Below are 19,772 nucleotides of genomic sequence, written 5' to 3' on the forward strand. Positions count from 1 at the left end.
TAAAATTGCAAATAAAATGATCCATTGATGTGGAGTTCGGCGGAGAAGGAAGGTGAAAACTGGCATGCTCTGCTTTTGCTCTGTTCACGAAAGGGGTTGAGAGCAGAGGTGTGGGAAATAGAGAAGATTGAGTCTGCCTACGATGGCAATATCAGGTTCTGTATGGAAAAAGGAAAACGTTTCATAGGCACGTTGCAGAGGTGCGGAATGAAATACGATGAAGACACCGATGACCCCTTGCAGGATGCTGGGGCGGGTGTTATAGAAAGTAACCCACGCTAAAAGTTGGTTGCAACTACAACAGACACTCCAGGGAGTCCAACTTGCTCAGTTGCAGAGACCGACACAGCCGCCGCTCGGAGCCACTGAGCCGGATTCAGATTCAGCCTCAACAGCAGAAAAGTCCGCGTTTTTCCCCTCCTCCCCAGCTAAGTACGGATCGCGTTAGAGGCCGCAATTCGTTTCAAGGCGTATCCGGAAAACCGTCTTTATTTCCATTTTTTTTTTAAGAGAGGAAAAAAAGGAAGGAGCTTGTCATCGGGCGGATTGGGCTTTTCAGGGTCCGGGATGGAGCTGGAGGCCGTGCTGATGCTGGCCAACTCCTCCACTTTGATAGTGTGCATGGTGCTGAAGTTCCCGCAAATTGTCACCGTCATCTCCGCAAAGAATGCGTGGGGACTGAGCGTCCGCAGCCTGGTGCTGGAGCTGGTCGGGTGAGTGAGTGAGTGAGTGACAGGCGGCGGCCGGCGGTCAGAATCCTGGCCCGGGAAGTCCCCGGGCGACAGCTGCTGGTCCCGGGAACCGACCAGTGCAGTGCGACACGACACGATAGTCTAGAACTCCATTTACCCCAGGAGGCAAATAGGTCTACCAACAGTCATAAAACATAGCATGGAGCATGAATTTAGAATGACGAGTGGAAAGTCCCGGATTGGGGGATGTGCAAAGATTGGGGAGGGGAGGGGGAAGGGTTAGTCCAGCTTTTTGTGTCTACCCCGGGGACTGACCATCTGATTGAGAGCCTGAGCACCTGAGCTGCTCGGTGCCCATGCCCCTAGGCTCTGAGGCAGAATGGTCCTGGCAAACCTGCAAAGAGTAGCTGCGATTTAATTCTCGCGAAAACTAACAGAAATGTACTTTTCTTCAAATGCATTGATACATACTTAAAAATTGATTCATTTTACACATTTTTCCCTTTTTATATTTCTGAGATCTGCTTTGCTAGCTCATATCTGCAGGCTTTTACATTAAGTGTAGGAAAGAACTGCAGATGTTGGTTTAAATCGAAGGTAGACACAAAATGCTGGAGTAACTCAGCGGGTCAGGCAGCATCTCTGGAGAGAAGGCTGTTACATTAATGTCTGCACATGAATCTAAGTGATGCTTTTATAAAGTTTTATAAAGTTTTTGGCGATAAGTTTGTTGGAACATCCTTTGGCAAGGATAGAGGTTGGCTGGTTTGAATAAGGCTTTATTTTATTCTGTAACACAAGACTTCACATTTTATTTTTGTCCCTTTGTAACAAATAGGTTTTAAAAATAAATAAATTGCCTGTTTAAACTGACCAATGCTACCTTAGTTAAACAGGAATGATACTCCTCACCGAGAGGTTGCCACTTACTGTTTTGGTAATGCGTCAAGCTGAGGCAAGCAGAAGAATATAATTGGTTCTTTTGCAATTAGAAATATTTCAGAAGAACACAAGCAATAAAAGAAAAAGTGGCTCTGCTTTCTGCATGATATCCATATCACACTAATGCACCACAATCAGATTAATGTGGCAAGTTCAGGCTTTGGTAGCACCAGATAGCAGATTTTCTGGACTGTTGGATGCTATTAAAATGAATACACCTACACAATTTAAACTAACTTTACTGAGATGTTACACAATGGCATAAGTTCCAGTGAAGTTGGTAGGTTTAGGCACGAGGAGTTGCAGATGCTGGTTTACAAAAGGTCAATAGAAATGTGGAATCAAGGCCCCAGAATATTTTAAGAATTGAGGGAAACAGAACCACGTAACATTCAAAGGAGAGCTAGAACCTTGGTGAGTTGAAATTGTAGAAAAAGAACATCACTGCCTATTGCATAGCTAATCCCTGGCATTCATTAATCTGTGAACACGAACTTTCACCAAAATATCTGATGAATGTACGGCACAATAAAAGATTGAAGGTAGTACTGGATTAATTGTCGATTTACCCACAATAGGCAGGTAAAGGTGATGGAAACAGCCAATAAAGAAAAAGTGTGCTCAAATATCAGCCCTCCATTGGTTTTGAGGTGTATCTTATTTTTGTTCCCAATGAATAATTTGTGCTATTCTGTTGGGATAGGTTAATTGATTACTACTAATAATGCACACCTGTGGATAGTGTTCTCATGTTTAGATCAGGCTGTTTATGCAGAACATTCCTTCAAGATTATGTGTGCAGGAGGAGTCCAGGGGGTTATTAATGACAAAGGGCAGGATTTCCGATACTCAATGATTTGGTACAATCCCTGCTTCCATATTTATTCCAGATCACTTTTGTTTGCAGTTTTAATTATACATATATATATATATTTAAGTATTTTTACATCTGGAGGATTGTTTATGGAAGATTGAAAAGGCTGTTGACATGTCAAAGTGGAAAGGTTTCAGCTAAATTTAGAAGAGCATAGTTTATATAAATCAACAAGATGGCAAAAAAATGTCAGTGCTCTTGTGTGTTAGTTACCCTGTTAGACAATTTTAATAATTCACTTTGAATTTTTCTCATAACAAGCTCTTCTGTCCACATGAAGTTGGCGATGGGGGAGGTTGGCAAGATGAAAGAGGGAGAGATGGGAGGGAAGTTTGAGGAAGGAAGTAGAGACTGGAGGGAAAAAAGTGTAGAGAGCGAGAGAGAGGTAGAATTGAGGGTGTGCCCGGATTGTGGAAGAGAAGAACAGTTCAACAAATCTGACGATTTGATAGGCAGAAGCGGTAACATGGAAAAAGGAAAAACAGCAGCTAATGGATACAGATTGTACCCTATAATTCATCATATCAGATTATCTTCTCCTATTTCTCAAGTATCTTATAGAATACAGAATGAGGCAACGTAATTCATAATATTAATTCTATAGAACATTGGACAGTGCAGGAATGGGCCCCTTGCCACACTGATCATTATGCCAGTCTAAATAATATCACCCCCTGGTGTGTATCCCTCCATTCCTTCCCTGTTCATGTGCCTGCCTAAATGGCTCTTGAATTTTGCCAACATACCTGCTTCCACCATGCCTGACAGTGCAATCCAGGCACCTATCACTTTCTGTGTGTAAAAAAAATTGCCCCAGAAATCCCCTTTAAACTTTCCTCCTCTCACCAAATCTATGCCCTCCAGTATTTGACAATGCCATCCGAGATATAGACGACAATATACCTACCCTATCTATGCCCTTGGCATGCCATCTATTGCCCTCTGACTTTCCAGAGAAAACAATGCGAGATTATCCAACTTCTCTATAACTGATGCCCTCCAATGCAGGCAACATCCTGGTGAACCTCTTCTGAATCCTCTCCATAGCACCCATATCTTTGCTGCAATGTGGCGATCAAAACTCCAACTGCGGCCTAACTAAAGTTATATACAGCTGCAACATCCCAACTTTTATATCAACGCCCTGAGTCATGCAAGATTCCTTTTCCATCTATGTTGCTACTTTCAAGGAGCGATAGAGTTGCCCCTCAAGATTCCTCTGTACATCCATGATTTGAAGTATTCATAAGATCATGAGACCACATTTACTCCAGATCATTTTTGTATGCATTTTTAATTATATTAATTTTTATGATCATGTTCTGCCATTTCATATGATCATGTTCTGCCATTTAAGGTATACTTTCCTCTTGCATTTGACCTCCCAAAATGCAACACCCCCAAGGCTTGTGTGGATTAAACTCCATCTGCCATTTGTCCACTTAAATTTCCAACTGACCTATATGCTGCTGTATCCTTTTGACAACCTTCTTCAATATGCACACCTCCACTAATTTTTACGCAGCCATTCTGAAGGGGAAAAAGGTCTATTTATTTTAGTCACATCTTCTCCCATAAGGATGAATTGGAGAACATGTCACAACTTTCATTTACATAGTGCTTTTAACAGAAAATGTCTGTTACTCGAGGCACTTCATATGAGTGCTATCAAACAAAATTAACATTTTATTCCAGACAGAAATCTTAACGTGGATAACAATGTTGGTCAAAGAATGATTTTTATGAAAGAGGAAGGGTGGGTAGAGGAGAGAGAGAGAGAGAGACCTCCTACGCTGCACACATGTTTTGGTCCCACACGACGCCGTCCTCTGACCTCTTCATCAAGGATACGATGGCCCTTACCAAGTCATCCAAAGTCTACCCAAAGGTTTGTCATCTATCGGAACGGAAAAACTAACACCGTATCCGTCGACCGGTTAAAGCCAGCATACATCGAGAACCAACCGACTGACTACCTCACCCACCGAACTGGCGAAGTCACAAGACCCCAACACTTCCTGTCAAAGACCTCCCACACTGCAGTACCAAACAAGATCAGGCCGTAAAATCAACCCACCAGAGGGGTGGGACAAAGTCAGGCAGTCACCGCCTTGTATGACTCGGTGGCTGAGGGGGAAGCTGTGGCGCCTTCACGCCTACGTTGGTTTTGCATACAGCCTGCCACTGATAGTTTCAAAATGGAGGGAGTCAGGCTTTAGCAGCCTGCCACTGATAGTTTCAAAATGGAGGGAGTCAGGCTTTAGCAGGCTGGCTGCAGCCTCACGAGAAGGTCCAGCCACAAGAGCTCAATAACAATGCAAGGACAGATGCACTAATTGGCCTTATCTGCACACGGGTTATGATTGGTGAGAATGTAGGTAAAAAGGACTACTGGAATAAACGGGACACAAGGTGCCTGGCTCAGCTAAGTGTCGTTCTTTGCTTTCTGTTGTTGGATTCAGTCGATCCTCACAAGCCAAAGTCTCAACACTTGCTACTGAATGGAACTAAAACGCAATCACTTTCACAATGGCCGCTCCAAAATGGCCACCCTGCTAAAGCCTGACTCCCTCCATTTTGAAACTATCAGCCCTTACCTTCACAGATGCTCCCACAATTCTCCTCTTCCCAGCACTGCAATTTCTTGGGAAATGACCAAGCCCTAATAGCTGATTTTTAAACCTCCATGAAGTCCTCTGCAATATTGCTTGCATTAACCTGCACATAGGGATCGCATTGTCAGGGTCTCCTTTAGACGTCTCTTAAATTCTGGGAATTTGAGGAAACCGTAGAGGTCAATAGATTATTGGACATCAGGGGAATTGAGGGCTGGAGCCAGTGCAGAAAAATGAGATTGAGGGGTTCATTGGCATCGCTGCTTGTACTTCTTATATTTAGTAGTTGCATTAACGAATCACATGGCTGTTCACCCTAATTAACTTCTAATTAAAATTCGGGTGAACAGCCTATGTTTTATGCTGTAAAAAAAATCGCAATGCCTCTCCACATTCAGTGCTTTCCCAATGAAGAGGCGGGTCATTGTTTTATTTAATGTTACCTTAAGTCCACAGGCCTGATGGTGAAACATATACAGCTCTTGAAATTAAAGTGCCGCAGTGCTGTTCTTGAAACATGAGATTTCATTCAATTATTGACATGATAGTTAACAGAAACACAGCTCTGCACAGTTTATTTATATTTCCCAACACCACATTGATTGAAGCAGGCCTCTACATTTAAAGAAGAAACTAGACAGATGGTCTTAAGTAGCCAAAGCCACCCTTTTTATCACTAGCTTTTGATGGCCTTGAAGGAGATGATAGTTCAATGGGTCAATGATTCCTGTATTATCACCCCTCCCAAGGTACAGTGAAATATTTTTTTTGCATACAGATCAGCAAGACTATCACCATTCATAAGCATAGTCCCCGGTTAGTACAAATGGTACAGAACAGCCCCACTGAGACCAAATGCAAGAGTCACAATTTTGGCACCATTTTACAGTCCCAGCTGCAACTTGCCTCAATGGCCCATTGCAGCCGTCACCTCCATTCCGGTCGTCCCCTGAAATGACATCCCTCTCCTTGCACGGCCCTCTTCAGCCCTTGTTCCCTGGGGGGGCACCTCCCATGGCTGACAATAGACAATAGAAAATAGGTGCAGGAGAAGGCCATTCGGCCCTTCGAGCCAGCACCGCCATTGAATGTGATCATGGCTGATCATTCTCAATCAGTACCCCGTTCCTGCCTTCTCCCTATACCCCCTGACTCCGCTATCCTTAAGAGCTCTATCTAGCTCTCTCTTGAATGTATTCAGAGAATTGGCCTCCACTGCCCTCTGAGGCAGAGAATTCCACAGATTCACAACTCTCTGACTAAAAAAGTTTTTCCTCATCTCTGTTCTAAATGGCCTACCCCTTATTCTTAAACTGTGGCCCCTGGTTCTGGACTCCCCCAACATTGGGAACATGTTTCCTGCCTCTAACGTGTCCAACCCCTTAATAATTGTATACGTTTCGATAAGATCCCCTCTCATCCGTCTAAATTCCAGTGTATACAAACCTAGTCGCTCCAGTCTTTCAACATATGACAGTCCCGCCATTCCGGGAATTAACCTGTCCTTGAGGGCGCGGAAGGCAAGACCCCTCTTCATACCAGGCCTTTTGTCCAGCATCTGTCGCTGTCTCCCTCCATCCTCCTCTCCGCGGCTTCCCTCTCTGGGCAGGTTTTCGGTTCTACGGCGTGTGAGCCTGGCCTGCTGTTGGGATATGGCCGCTGGTCACCGGGAGTAGTTCTCGTCGTGTGCAGTTCACTGGGAGTGCTAATCTTTGATGGAGGTATAATCAGAGTTGCATATCTAGGAAGAAATGTTTTGGAAACCTAACTGGATCAGGTACACAACTCAGCTCCAGAGCTCAAGATAAACATGCCTTTGACAGCCTTGGAGAATGACCATCAGGAGATGATAGCAGAAGGGGGAGAACCAGATTAATTTCCTCAAAAAACATTGCATGGTATGGGAGCACTAAGCCAATCAAGGACCCATTCATCTAAAGGAATGAGCCTTCCATGTAATCAAAAACACTGCAGTAAAAAACTGAAGTCAAAACAGAAAATGCTAGAAGATCTCACAAGGTCAGGCAGCTTGTATGGTCATCGAAACAGTTAACATTCCAGATCGAGGACCCTTAAAACTGGAAAGGTTTCCACATAGATGCTGGCTGTTAATCCAGCATTATCTATTTTTATTTGTGCCTTCCACATAGATCACCCAGCAGCACATTATACTTTGAATATTTCCCAGGAATATTTCTCCATTACCAAACACACCAGCTTCTATTCAAGGGCAATGGTATTCCATAGCATCCACCGGGGGAAAATGGAGAATATAAACATGGTCTAGCTCAGTGTTAATGTTTGCGTTAGCTTTTTGAAGATTTTCTTAAAAATACCTGGAACTGCAATTGCTTTGAATGAATCTTGTGTAACGGTTCATGTTTCTGGAAGCCACCACTTCCGCCCAGCAGTCGATTGCCTTTCCTCCTACACCGCTGGCATGCTTAGCCATTCTTCTAAAAGCCTTACACATTTTGCTTTTATAGGCTACAAGGTTATTATTGCACTGATTTTTTCAGTCTGAATTATGCTTGGTTTTAAATGGCTGAAGAAGTAGTTCAGGAAACTTTACGTACCCTGATCCGTTTTTGCGTTCCCAGCGGTGATATACATTCACTTTGCTTGGATAATGTGCCATGACCTGGAAGATAGGTTGCCTTGCATAATTTGGCTCAGTGTTTCAACTATCCTGCTCTATGCACACCTTGGAAAACCGGCCCTTACCCTTCTCAGAATAGGGCCTAGTCATTAAGATTTTTATTTCATACCACCAAGGTACTATTCTTGTTACTGTGTCAGAATAATCTTTGGTCTGAATGACTTTATCTCAATTGAATGCTGTGTATTGTGTTTGTTTTATCAATTATTACATCCAAGAACATTGATTATCCCAAGCCTTAAACTAGTGAAGCCTTCTTGAGGAGAATAAAATCTACATGGAAGTGGCACCTTCCTGTCTAGATTATATTCTGTTCTAGAAGCCAAAAGTTTTGCATGGATTGTCTTGGACATTACAATGTACAACCAGAATAGTTTTTAGAGTTAAAATATAACTTTTGTTGACTGGCTTAAATTGCAGAAGTGTTGGAGGCAGATTTAGTGATCAGTATGTAGAGTTGTTTAGAGTGACGATATACACAATTTGTTTTGCTCGCATTGGTGGTCAACATTATTCATGCAATATTTATGACCCAATGTTTATGGCTAGAAGACACACAGGTCGAAGGACTCGAAATTGCAAAGGACTTAATAGTAAGGGTCATGGAAGGGAAGGAAATGGAGTGACAGAATATGGATAAAGAAATGACAAACATGTTATTGAGACCAACTTTGCTACTAACTTCCATCACACCCTGAAATTCACTTGGGCCATTTCTAACACCTTTCACCGCTTTCTTGACCTCTCTGTCTTCATCTCAGAAGTCAAACAATCCACTTACATTTACTATACACCCACTAATTCCCACCACTACCTAGACTAGATCTCTCCCATCCTGTCTCTTGTAAGGATGCTGTTCCTTTCTTTCAGTTTCTTTGTCTCCACCCTTAGGTTGAGGCGATCTATTGGAGATGTCCTCCTTTTTCAGGAAGTGTGGCTTCCCCTCAACTATGTTTGATGGAGTGGTCTCCAACTCCTCCATGTCCCGCACTTCTCTCAGACTGCTTCTACCCAGATAGAACAGAGATGGAGTTCCCTTGGTCCTGAACTTTCAACTTATCAGCCTCCGTAACCGACACGCCTTTCTTCGTCATTTTCGCCAGCTGCTACATGGTTCGACCACTATTCATCTCTTCCCCAAGCTACCTTAACTGCATTTCCCAGGAAATTCTCTCTCTGTGACTCCCTGGTTAGCTCATCACTCTCGATCCACCCTTCCCTGACCCTCGGCAATTCCCCTGTAACTTGGAGGCGCAACGCCTTTCCCTACTCTTCTCTCTCATCACCATTCTGTGACCTAAACAGCCCTTTGAGGCGAGGCAGAGATTCCCTCGCACTTCCTCCAATTTTATCCATTGTGTTCACTGCTTTCAATGTGGCCTCCTCTACATTGGTGAGACCAAGTGTAGACTGACCAACTGCTAGAACACCTACACTCTGTCTGCAGTGACCATCCTGAGCTCCAGAGTTGGATATCACGTCAGTTAACCTGTCCATTTCCACAGGGCTGTCCTAGGTCTTCCCCACTGCCAGGGTGAAGCCAAACACATAATAGAAGAATAGTACCTCATGTTCTGCCTGCATGGACTACAACCCATTGGGATTTACATTGAATTTTCCATTTCAGTTAACCTACAGTTCCTGTCCTTTCTCTATCTTTCTGAACCACCCAGATTCTCTCAACCTCCCATTCTTTCCACCCCCCAGCACCCCCCCCCCCCCGGTATTTAGTTATTTAGTTTATTTCCCCTCCCCAGCTGGTTCCATCTGCCCGTCACCCACACACTTATCCGATTGAGTCTCCTAACCCTTCTCCAATAGTTCCATCTGTTCATCATCCCCTCCCCCTTACGTGATTCTATTTATCACTCTCCACATCAGATCACAGAAACTGCTGCCCATTGTTATCTCCTCATCACCTTCCAGCCCCTGTCTCTATCTCCACCCTCCCTCCCCATCATCATCATCCCCCTCCTCACCTACTTCCATCTTTTGCCTAAGATAGACACAAAGTGCTGGAGTAACTCAGTGGGTTAGACAGCATCTCCGGTGCCTGTGTCTGCTTCACATCTCCTCTCTTTATACTGGCAATTTCAGTAACTTGAAATGGAATATGGTCAATTAAAGCACTTGCATTTCCCCTCAATCTTTAATATTTTATATCCGCCCATTGAAGTTCATTGATGATATTATTTTAAGAGTGGTTTCGCTTGTATTACATTGATTAGTAGATTTACAGGCCTTCTTCAGGTATACAAATGCTTGATTTATGGACATAAATATGGTATGTAGGTTAATTGGCTGGGTAAATGTAAAAAAAAAAAAATTGTCCCTAGTGGGTGTAGGATAGTGTTAATGTACGGGGATCGCTGGGCGGCGCGGACTTGGTGGGCCGAAAAGGCCTGTTTCCGCGCTGTATATATATGATATGATATGATATGATGTGTACATACGAACAATCCGCAACAATCAGGGGCCTGGGCAGGCTGAGCAGAGCTGGGAGTGCTGAACAGACTCACTCACACCCTCACTAAGTCACTTGCTCTTGCTGCCACTGCTCGTTCTCCCATCACAGGTGTTCGTTCCTGTGCTCCTCTCCCACACTCAGGTTTTGCTTATTTCTGCTTTGTGGAAAAATTGAAGTCACAAACAATTCTTAGGGAGTAGCCCTGGGACTGCCGTACTGGTCAGAAGTCAACCGTCCCATTGTCAGTAAATTAAGTAAAATTAATTGGTAACGATGTATATGGCATTGAACAGCACTGAAGCGATGAATGCCAAATGTTTCTGGGGCATTTAAATTTGGATGCTCATGTTGATAGAAGAATCAATGTAAAGAGAAATGAAGAAACAGTTGCTAAAGTGGTATTCAAATCGGGCAGGAGATAACTCAGGCAGATAACATTAAGGACAATCCAAATAGAATGTTTAAGTATATTAAGGGGAAAAGGGTAACTATAGAAAGGATAAGGCTCAGAAACCAAAGTGCTTATCCATGTGTGGAGCCATAGGAAATGGGCAATGTCCTGTTGAATATTTCTGCTCCGTTTTGACCAAGAAGACAAGGAGATGGGAAAACTTGGGAAAGTTCATGGAGATGTCTTCAGGACATTTCACATTACAATTAAGGGGGTGTTGGAGTTTTAAAATGTATGAAGGTAGATAAATCTACCGGGTCTGATCAGATATATTCAAGGACATGGTGGGAAGCTAGAGAAGAAATTACAGGAGCCCTGGCCTTCATCAATCATAGGATTGAGTAGAGAAGTTGGGACATTATGTTACAGTTCAAGATGTTGGTGAGGCCGCACTTGGAATATTGTGTTCTGTTATAGGAAAGTTGTCATTAGGATAGGAAGAGTGCAGAGAAAATTAGCAAGGATGCTGAGGGGACTCAAGAGCCTGAGTTATAGCGAGAGTTTGGGCAAGCTTTATTCCCTGGAGTACAGAAGGCTGAAAGGATGAGAGGAGATCTTATTGAAACATATAAGATTATTAAGGGGTTGGACACGTTAGAGGCAGGAAACATGTTCCCAATGTTGGGGGAGTCCAGAACAAGGGGCCACAGTTTAAGAATAAGGGGTAGGCCATTTAGAACTGAGATGAGGAAAAACTTTTTCAGTCAGAGAGTTGTGAATCTGTGGAATTCTCTGCCTCAGAAGGCAGTGGAGGCCAATTCTCTGAATGCATTCAAGAGAGAGCTGGATATAGCTCTTAAGGATAGCGGAGTCAGGGGGTATGGGGAGAAGGCAGGAACGGGGTACTGATTGAGAATGATCAGCCATGATCACATTGAATGGCGGTGCTGGCTCGAAGGGCCGAATGGCCTCCTTCTGCACCTATTGTCTATTGTCTATGGTGATCTTATAGAGGTGTATAAAATCATGAGGGGAATAGAAAGGAATCTAGCGAATACACTGTCTTTTTTAAAGGGTAGGAGAATCATGAACTAAGAGGTAGAGGTTTAAGGGTAAAGGGGAAAGATGTAATAGGAACCCGAGGGTGAATTTTTTTTCTCCACATAAGGTTGTGGATGAGCTGCCAAATGAAGTATTTGAGGTAGGTACAATAAAACATTCAAAAGACATTTGGACAAGTAACATAGATAGGAAAGGTTTAGAGGGACATGGGCAAAATGCAGGCTAATGGGACTAACTAAGATGGAGCACCTCGGTCAGCATAGTAAGGTTGCCATTCCTCACCCATCTTGCCCAGATGATGAATCCCACTGTAATTCTTGATTACACTTTCTATGATACCACCAATTTTAGTTTCACCAGCAAGCTTACTTATCATGCTTTGCACATTCTCATCCAAATTGTCGATGTATATGGGACCAGCACCGATCCCCGAGGCACACCTCTAGTCATAGACCTTCAGTCCGAATAACAACCGTCCACCACTACCCTCTGCTTCCTACCATGAAGCCAATTCTATATCCAGTTAGCTAGCTCCCCCTGTATCCCATGCAATCTAATCTTCCAGAGCAGCCTCGGATGCTGAATCTTATCAAAGGTCTCGTTGAAGTCCATATAGACTGTGACTTCGGCCCTGTCCTCATCAACTTTTTTGGTTACTTTTTCCAAAAACTCCATCAATTTTAAGGCACGATTTCCTATGCACAACACCATGCTGACTATCCCTAATTAACCCCTGCCTTTCCAAATGCTTGTCCCTCGGAAACCTCCCCAGTAACTTTCCTATGGCAGGAATGTTAGGATGACTGGTCTACAGCTCCCAGATTTTTCTTTGCAGCTCTTCTTAAATAGAGACACATTAGCCACCCTCCAGTTTTCCGACACTTCATCAGTCTAATCATGATTCATATATCTCAACCAGAGCTCCTGCACTTTCTTATCTAGCTTCCCACAGCGCCCTTAACTATATCTAATTAGGTCCAGAAGATTTATCTACCTTACAGATAGCTTAGGACATTCAGCACGTCCTCAGCTGTAATACCAATTGACGTCAAGACATCAAAGACTATGTCAAGGCTCTTAAGTCTTTATGTCTTTCTCCGTGGCAAAAACAGGAGAAATATTAATTGAGGACGTTGTAAATCGCCTGCGGTTCCACACATTGATGACCACTTTGGTTTCTGAGGGACCCTTTTTCCCTTAACATATTTATAAAATCTCCCCAGCGCCATTGTTTTGTTTAACAGCAAAAGGCATATCCTGTGATCATTCAATTAAACAATCAACACCAGAGGCCTTCTAAAGTTTGAGGCTTCTGTGTACTGCTTACTGCAGCTTGCAGCTCCTGGATCTCTGGAAGAAAGCAGATTGTGGGGGCTTGGGGTGACCTGGCCACAGTGCATTTTCAGATAGATTTGTATTCAGGGGATCGCACCTGTTAATCTGGATGGTATTTTAATTCCACCTGTGATAGGGGCTAGTGGAATCAAGGGATAAGGGGAGAAGGCAGGCACAGGTTACTGATTGTGGATGATCAGCCATGATCACAATGAATGGCGGTGCTGGTTCGAAGGGCCAAATGGCTTGCTCCTGCACCTATTTTCTGTGCTTTTATGTTTCTATATAATAAATCTCAGTAATTTGTTGTGCCATCTCATCATGGCAATCTATTAAATCATTTTACCGTTTTTAGCAATGAAAACAGAAGGGAGAGAAAATATATGAATGCAGATATTGACCAGAAATAATGTGTTTATATTTAAATCATGTTTGAACTTCAGGCTGTCTTTGTGACTCTGAGGTGGACAATTTTTAGCTAGTTATTGCTAATCGTTTAAGGAAGTGAAGTGTTTCCGTAGTTGGTATGGAAAATATTTTGGGCTTTCAAACAAGCAAATACAAATTAACTGACCAGAAAAAACTGATTTGATCTATTTTAGGTTTCTGGTGTTCCTGACTTACCAAAATTACTATGAGTACCCACTGGCAACATACTTGGAGTATCCAATCCTAATTGCACAAGGTAATCTATGATTTGGCAAACTACAAGACTGAAAAACAATGTGCTGATCGTGGTCAGAGTGAGGAAGGAACCATCCTATTGTTGATTATGTGAAAAAGTAAAAAAGGATCCCGACAGTGTATGTGGAATAAAATGGATCAATTTGTGAATGTAGCAGAGCTGGTGCTGCCTCTACTGCTGAGACTATTGAGGGTAAAGAAGTTTTGCAGGTTGTGTAACATTGAACCCTACAGGTTCTAAGTCTGATCCTTGGCAACTATGGAGGTAGCATATGAGGTGCTGTGAATAGATCTTGTGTTTGCAATAGATAAAGCACCACCCCTCATTTCCTGGTACTTCTAGTAACCCATGTTCAATGATTCTTACTGGATAGGATATTGGTTGGATTTACATGAGTTAGGTTCGGCTTTGCCATGCTCCCGTGATGGATTACCAGATGCCTGACAGTGACGAGGCAGCCTTTTATCTGAAGAGATGCCAGCATGTTGGAAAAAAAGAAAAAGGACATTGAATATAGCATGCGATACATAAGATCTGAACAAAAACCTCCTTATAAGCTGAATAAATCTTTTGGCCTGCTTTCAGTGTCCAGATGGTTGGAAGAGAATAAAATATTGTGAAGATACAATATATATTTTTTAAATCGGCTGTTCTTGCATGAAATCTGGAAGAGAAAATGTTAATGATTAGTCAGCATTTGAAAGAGCAAAGATTGGTTATGGTTTTACTGATTCATCAATGAAGATTATTGACACTTGTTGGTTGGATGACTTCAATCCAAATTTTAATAAGTAGCTGAACTTTGATCGAGAGCCAATAGTGAATTTGTGACAATTTTGACTATTACGTGCATTACTAATGCTGATATATTTTGCTTTTGCAGATGCTATTTTATTGATGTGCATTCTCTTTTACAATGGAAACATAGGGACATCCTTACCCTATGCAGTACTGTATCCTTTCAATTTTATCCAAATCAAGCAATCCTAATGTAACTCATCCTTTTCTTTTAGCTAATGCTTGTGGTTCAAGTTGATACCTGATGACCATTTTAACTACTGGTAGATCCAGGAATTCTGTTACAAAAACAGGCTCGTCTCTGCGACATTCACCTCAGGACCTCCCAAAATATTTGAGCACTTCTGTGTTGACAGTTTTGTAACGTAGATAACTAGATATTCTGGGGTGGTGGTGGTGGAGGGGGGTTGTAAACTTCACAAATTAACAATTCGCAACTCAAATCCTTTCGTCTCACACTTTCTGTCTTTTCAATCACCCCTTACCAATCAAATCCTCCCTCACCTGTATCAGCCTATTGCCTGCCAGGCTTTGTTCTGCCCCTCCTCCTCCCGTACTCCACACAATCAATCTGAAAAAGGGTCTCACCCGAAACATCACCTATCAATTTTTTCATGTTCTCCAGAGATGCTGTCTGACCCCCTGAGTTATTCCAGCAGTTTGTATCTTATTTTGTAAACCAGTGTCTACAGTTGCTTGTCCCAGGAGATTTATCTATCTTCATATGCAAGTTAACTGTACCAAGTTCTCAAGCCTTCATTTCTTTCTCCATGGTAAAAACAGAAGAGAAATACTTATTGAGGACCTTGTACTTCTCCTGCAGTTCACAGAGATGACAGATTTGGTTTCAGAGGGGCTCTATTCTCTCCCTTGTTATCCATTTTCCAAAATGTACTTGTAAAAACTCTTTGGATTCTCCTTCACTTGGGATTTGGGCTTTGTTTTGTTTTGCACTATCTTGGGATTTTAATTTATTCAACTTTGTGGTTTGTTTGTTTGTTATTTATTGAGTACTGTGATTACAAACATGTTGTGCTCCTGCAAGTCAGAATTTCATAGTTCCATTTTGGTACATATGATAATTAAACACACTTGACTCTCTCTCTTGACTCTTAATTCTATCTGCCAGAGCTATCTTCAGCCCTCTTGCTCTCCTGATTTCCTTCTTAAGTCTGCACCCCAATTCCCAAAACTCCTGCTTTGGGGATACAATTGATCCCAGGTGTCTATGCCTGGCCCATGCCTCCTTTTCCCTGACCAGAACTTCAATTCCTCTTGTTGTCCAGGGTTCCTTACTCCCAGCCTCCCTGCCCATCACTAACAGGAACATGCACGTCTGGAAGCAATAAATACTTTGAAGACTTCAAACATTACTGAATGAAAAAGTGCTTACTGTGTTTGGCGCTGATACAAGAGTAACTTCAACAAAATTACTATCTCTGCTGTGAAACGGGTTTGCTGAGAGAGTGAATATTTAATCACCGCAAATATGTTCATTTTATTCGTGTGGTATTATTATCATCAATGCATAATGTAAAAATATTGATATCAATTGGGACTTATTTAATTATCTTCTACACTTTAAATTGCAAATTGTTACTTGTTGAAGTGTTAATACATGGTGGATAATGGAGGGCCTTCACCTCCCATGCAAAGTGCCAATATGGGCCTTTGCCAAGATAAAGAAAATACACATTGTGTGCAGAATAGCATGGTAAGGGTGAATTCAGCAAATGTTGGAGAGGGGTTAACGAACACGTACAAGATGTCTGCAGGAGAACAATTGAAAAAGTAATAGAAAACTAATTAAAAAGAAAGGGCATGGAAACAGACAGTGGAGATGGATTGGTCAAACAACAAGCTTTCCTCTGTTGTATGCAGCAAATGGAAAAAAGCATGTGATTCCTGGTAAATAAGGCAGCGGTCAATTTGGGTTAGAATTTGTGCTTTATCAGCTTGTGGTTATTGCATTAAAGACTGCAAATGTCTTTTTTACAAAGCAATACCAAACTTTGGGACTGTGGATAGACACAAAATGCTGGAGTAACTCAGCAGGTTAGGCAGCATTTCCGGCGAAAAGGAACAGGTTACATTTCGAGTTTGAGACCCTTCACACTGAGAGTCAGGGGAGAGGGAATCTAGAGATATGAAAAGGTGCAGACTGCAGGTTAGATTAACGGGTGTTTTGATAATAAATTAGAACCCCAATACGAATAATCCAGAAAATGCGAGTTCAAATTATTCTCACTGATGGTTGTACAATTTGAATTTGGTTTAGAAATACAAAGCTTGTAGCAGCAAAGGTAACCACGCTGTTGCTGATTTGTTATCAAGATGTAAATGGTTTATAAACATCTGACAGGAAATTCAGACAGCCTAACTCCATATCTATTCCAATTCCACACTGTGCATGGTCTTAGGAATGGCCAATATATGGTAGAAATGGATGAAGGAAATCAAACCATGCTAAACTTTGTGATGATAACCTGTTCAGAAGTACATGTGCCAGATTCTCTCAGTGATGGTGCCCAGGCAAAGCCAGATTTTATTTAGATATTAATATTGTTCAAAATGTGTAGAGTTCAACAGAGGAATATTTACAATTATGAATTCAGACTCTCAGGCTGATAATTGGAAAGTTAAAGATATCTTTTGTAACTTTAAAGATAAAGTGTTACTTAGAATGGAATGTTCCTGGAATTGAAGCAAATGCAAAGAACAAAATAAAGTGTACATAAGGAAAAGATTCAAGTCAAGACAGTGAAAATTAACATTACATATTAGCTTGAATCAAATCAATCTTTGACTGGTTTTTGTTGCTTTTTTCTCACCCTTCCTTAAAGTGAAAGTTAACTTTGATTGCTTAATATCTTAGTCTGCCTGGTGTTATTCAAAACTTTAATTTGTATAGTGTCTTGACAACATTTGGGGGATAAAACTGCCTTTGTTGGGTATTTGATGATAAAATATCTCCGCCTAATATTCTACATGCAAAATGTGATCAACTTGAATTCCATTTTTAGTTTCTACCTAAACAATGTTCAGATTTATCATTGGTTGGCGACTTTTAACAATCCATAGGTTAATTATAGACTTGGCTATGGTAAGTATTTTTTAAGTGTTGTATTTGTTTGGCATTTGTGAAGAGCCTCTTTGCAAAATAATGTACTTGTGTGGGAGTATAATCTGTTTATTTCTAGTATATTTATTTAAGAGTAAATCTAATCACAGGTCATCTTAAATCATTGACTGGTAAAGGTAGTTCATAACCCATTTACAACTGGAACACCAATGCTTCTTGCAGAATTATTTTGGGTAACATTTAATGCTGACATTAGGCAATGCTATTCTTCATCAGTTTTGCACTGAGAGACCATGGATGCGTGCAATACTGTATACAGACACAGATGTTTGTGGCTTTGTGTTTTTGTTTTGCAAAACAGTAGCCCCTCATAAATGGCACAAGTACCATTTGTGGTAAACTTTAAATTAATATAAATTCTTCCAGCCAAAGTATTCTGGCAATCGATAGGTAAAATGATCTTGACCCAAGTATACTGTTATCCCTGGTTTAACCAACTTGTTGCCTCGACCTTAGTCATAACATGACCTTAATCAACAACACCACAGTCACATCTGTGGAGTCAGTTATGTTCCTTGGAACCATCATCTCCAGGAACCTTAAATGGGGGGCCACCATCGACCCCACAGTCAAAAAGGCCCAACAGAGGATGTACTTCCTGTGGCAACTGAGGAAACACTGCAAGGGCCAGGAAGCGAGATAATCTCTGACCCCTCTCACCCTGGCCACAAAATCTTTGAAGCACTTCCCTCTGGAAGGCGACTTCGGACTGTCAAAGCAGCCACAGCCAGACATAAAAACAACTTTTTTTCCATGAGTAGTAGTTCTACTCAATAACCAAAGTCTGGGGTCCCTTTTTTGCTCTGGTTTATTTTCACCCACATGTTGAGACCGTAATGTTGTATCATTATTGTTTTGATGTGTTTATGCATTATTCTTAATTGCTAACTGTATGTTTGTGTGTCATTTGTGAGCGGAGCACCAAGGCACATTCCTTGTATATGCACATACTTGGCCAATAAACTTATTCATTCATTCATTCATTCATTCATAATGCTGGCAATGCAGCCAAACCAAGCTGTCACAGTGAATATTATTATTCTTGTTTGAAATTTAAGAAGCCACTTGTAGTATAAGTACTAAATTTAGTATGGTAGTGTTGCTACAGTGCCCTTCATAATGTTTGGGACAAAGACCCATCAATTATTTATTTGCCTCTGTACTCCACAATTTGAGATTTGTAATAGAAAAAAACCACATGTGGTTAAAGTGCACATTGTCAGATTTTAATGAAGGCCATTTTCATACATTTTGGTTTCACCATGTAGAGATTACAGCAGTGTTTAAACATAGTCCCCCCCATTTCAGGGCACCATAAAGTTTGAGACACAGCAATGTCATGTAAATGAAAGTAGTCATGTTTAGTATTTTGTTGAATATCCTTTGCATGCAATGACTGCTTGAAGTCTGCGATTCATGGACATCATCAGTTGCTGGGTGTCTTCTCTGGTGATGCTCTGCCAGGCCTGTCTTGCAGCCATCTTTAGCTTGTGCTTGTTTTAGATTTAGATTTAAATTTAGAGATACAGCGCGGAAACAGGCCCTTCGGCCCACCGAGTCTGCGCCGCCCAGCGATCCCCACACATTAACACTATCCTATACACACACTAGGGACAATTTTTACATGTACCCAGTCAATTAACCTACATACCTGTACGTCTTTGGAGTGTGGGAGGAAACCGAAGATCTCGGAGAAAACCCACGCAGGTCATGGGGAGAACGTACAAACTCCGTACAGACGGCGCCCGTAGTCAGGATCGAACCTGAGTCTCCGGCGCTGCATTCGCTGTAAGGCAGCAACTCTACCACTGCGCCACCGTGCCGTTCTAGTCCCCTTCAGTTTTCTCTTCAGCATATAAAAGGCATGCTCAATTGGGTTCAGATCGGGTGATTGACTTGGCCACTCAAGAATTGCCCATTTTTAGCTTTGAAAAACTCCTTTGTTGCTTTAGCAGTACATTTGCGATCCACAGAAGGAACTGCCGGCCAATGGGTTTTCAGGCATATGTTTGAACTTGAGCAGATAGAATGTGTCTATACACTCCAGAATTCCTTATGCTACCACCATCAGCAGTTGTATCATCAATGAAGATAAGTGAGCCAGTACCTT

General features: G+C 41.9%; 1 protein-coding gene across 2 annotated transcripts in view; it reads left to right on the forward strand.

Annotated features, from left to right (window-relative positions):
• The first annotated feature begins 425 nt into the window (after positions 1–425).
• slc66a3 (solute carrier family 66 member 3) overlaps positions 426–19,772 on the forward strand; it is a 30,913-nt gene continuing 11,566 nt past the window's right edge. Inside the window, exons 1-4 of one of the 2 annotated variants that reach the window (XM_078399263.1) lie at positions 426–713; positions 13,640–13,722; positions 14,606–14,675; positions 17,566–17,623. In XM_078399263.1, coding sequence (XP_078255389.1) covers positions 568–713; positions 13,640–13,722; positions 14,606–14,675; positions 17,566–17,623 — 357 coding nt within the window. In that variant the 5' untranslated portion in view covers positions 426–567. The remainder of the gene's footprint in view (positions 714–13,639; positions 13,723–14,605; positions 14,676–17,565; positions 17,624–19,772) is intronic. The other variant, XM_078399262.1, reaches the window with a different exon arrangement.

Source organism: Rhinoraja longicauda, chromosome 5 (genome assembly GCF_053455715.1).
Source record: "Rhinoraja longicauda isolate Sanriku21f chromosome 5, sRhiLon1.1, whole genome shotgun sequence".
Lineage (NCBI taxonomy): Eukaryota > Metazoa > Chordata > Chondrichthyes > Rajiformes > Arhynchobatidae > Rhinoraja > Rhinoraja longicauda.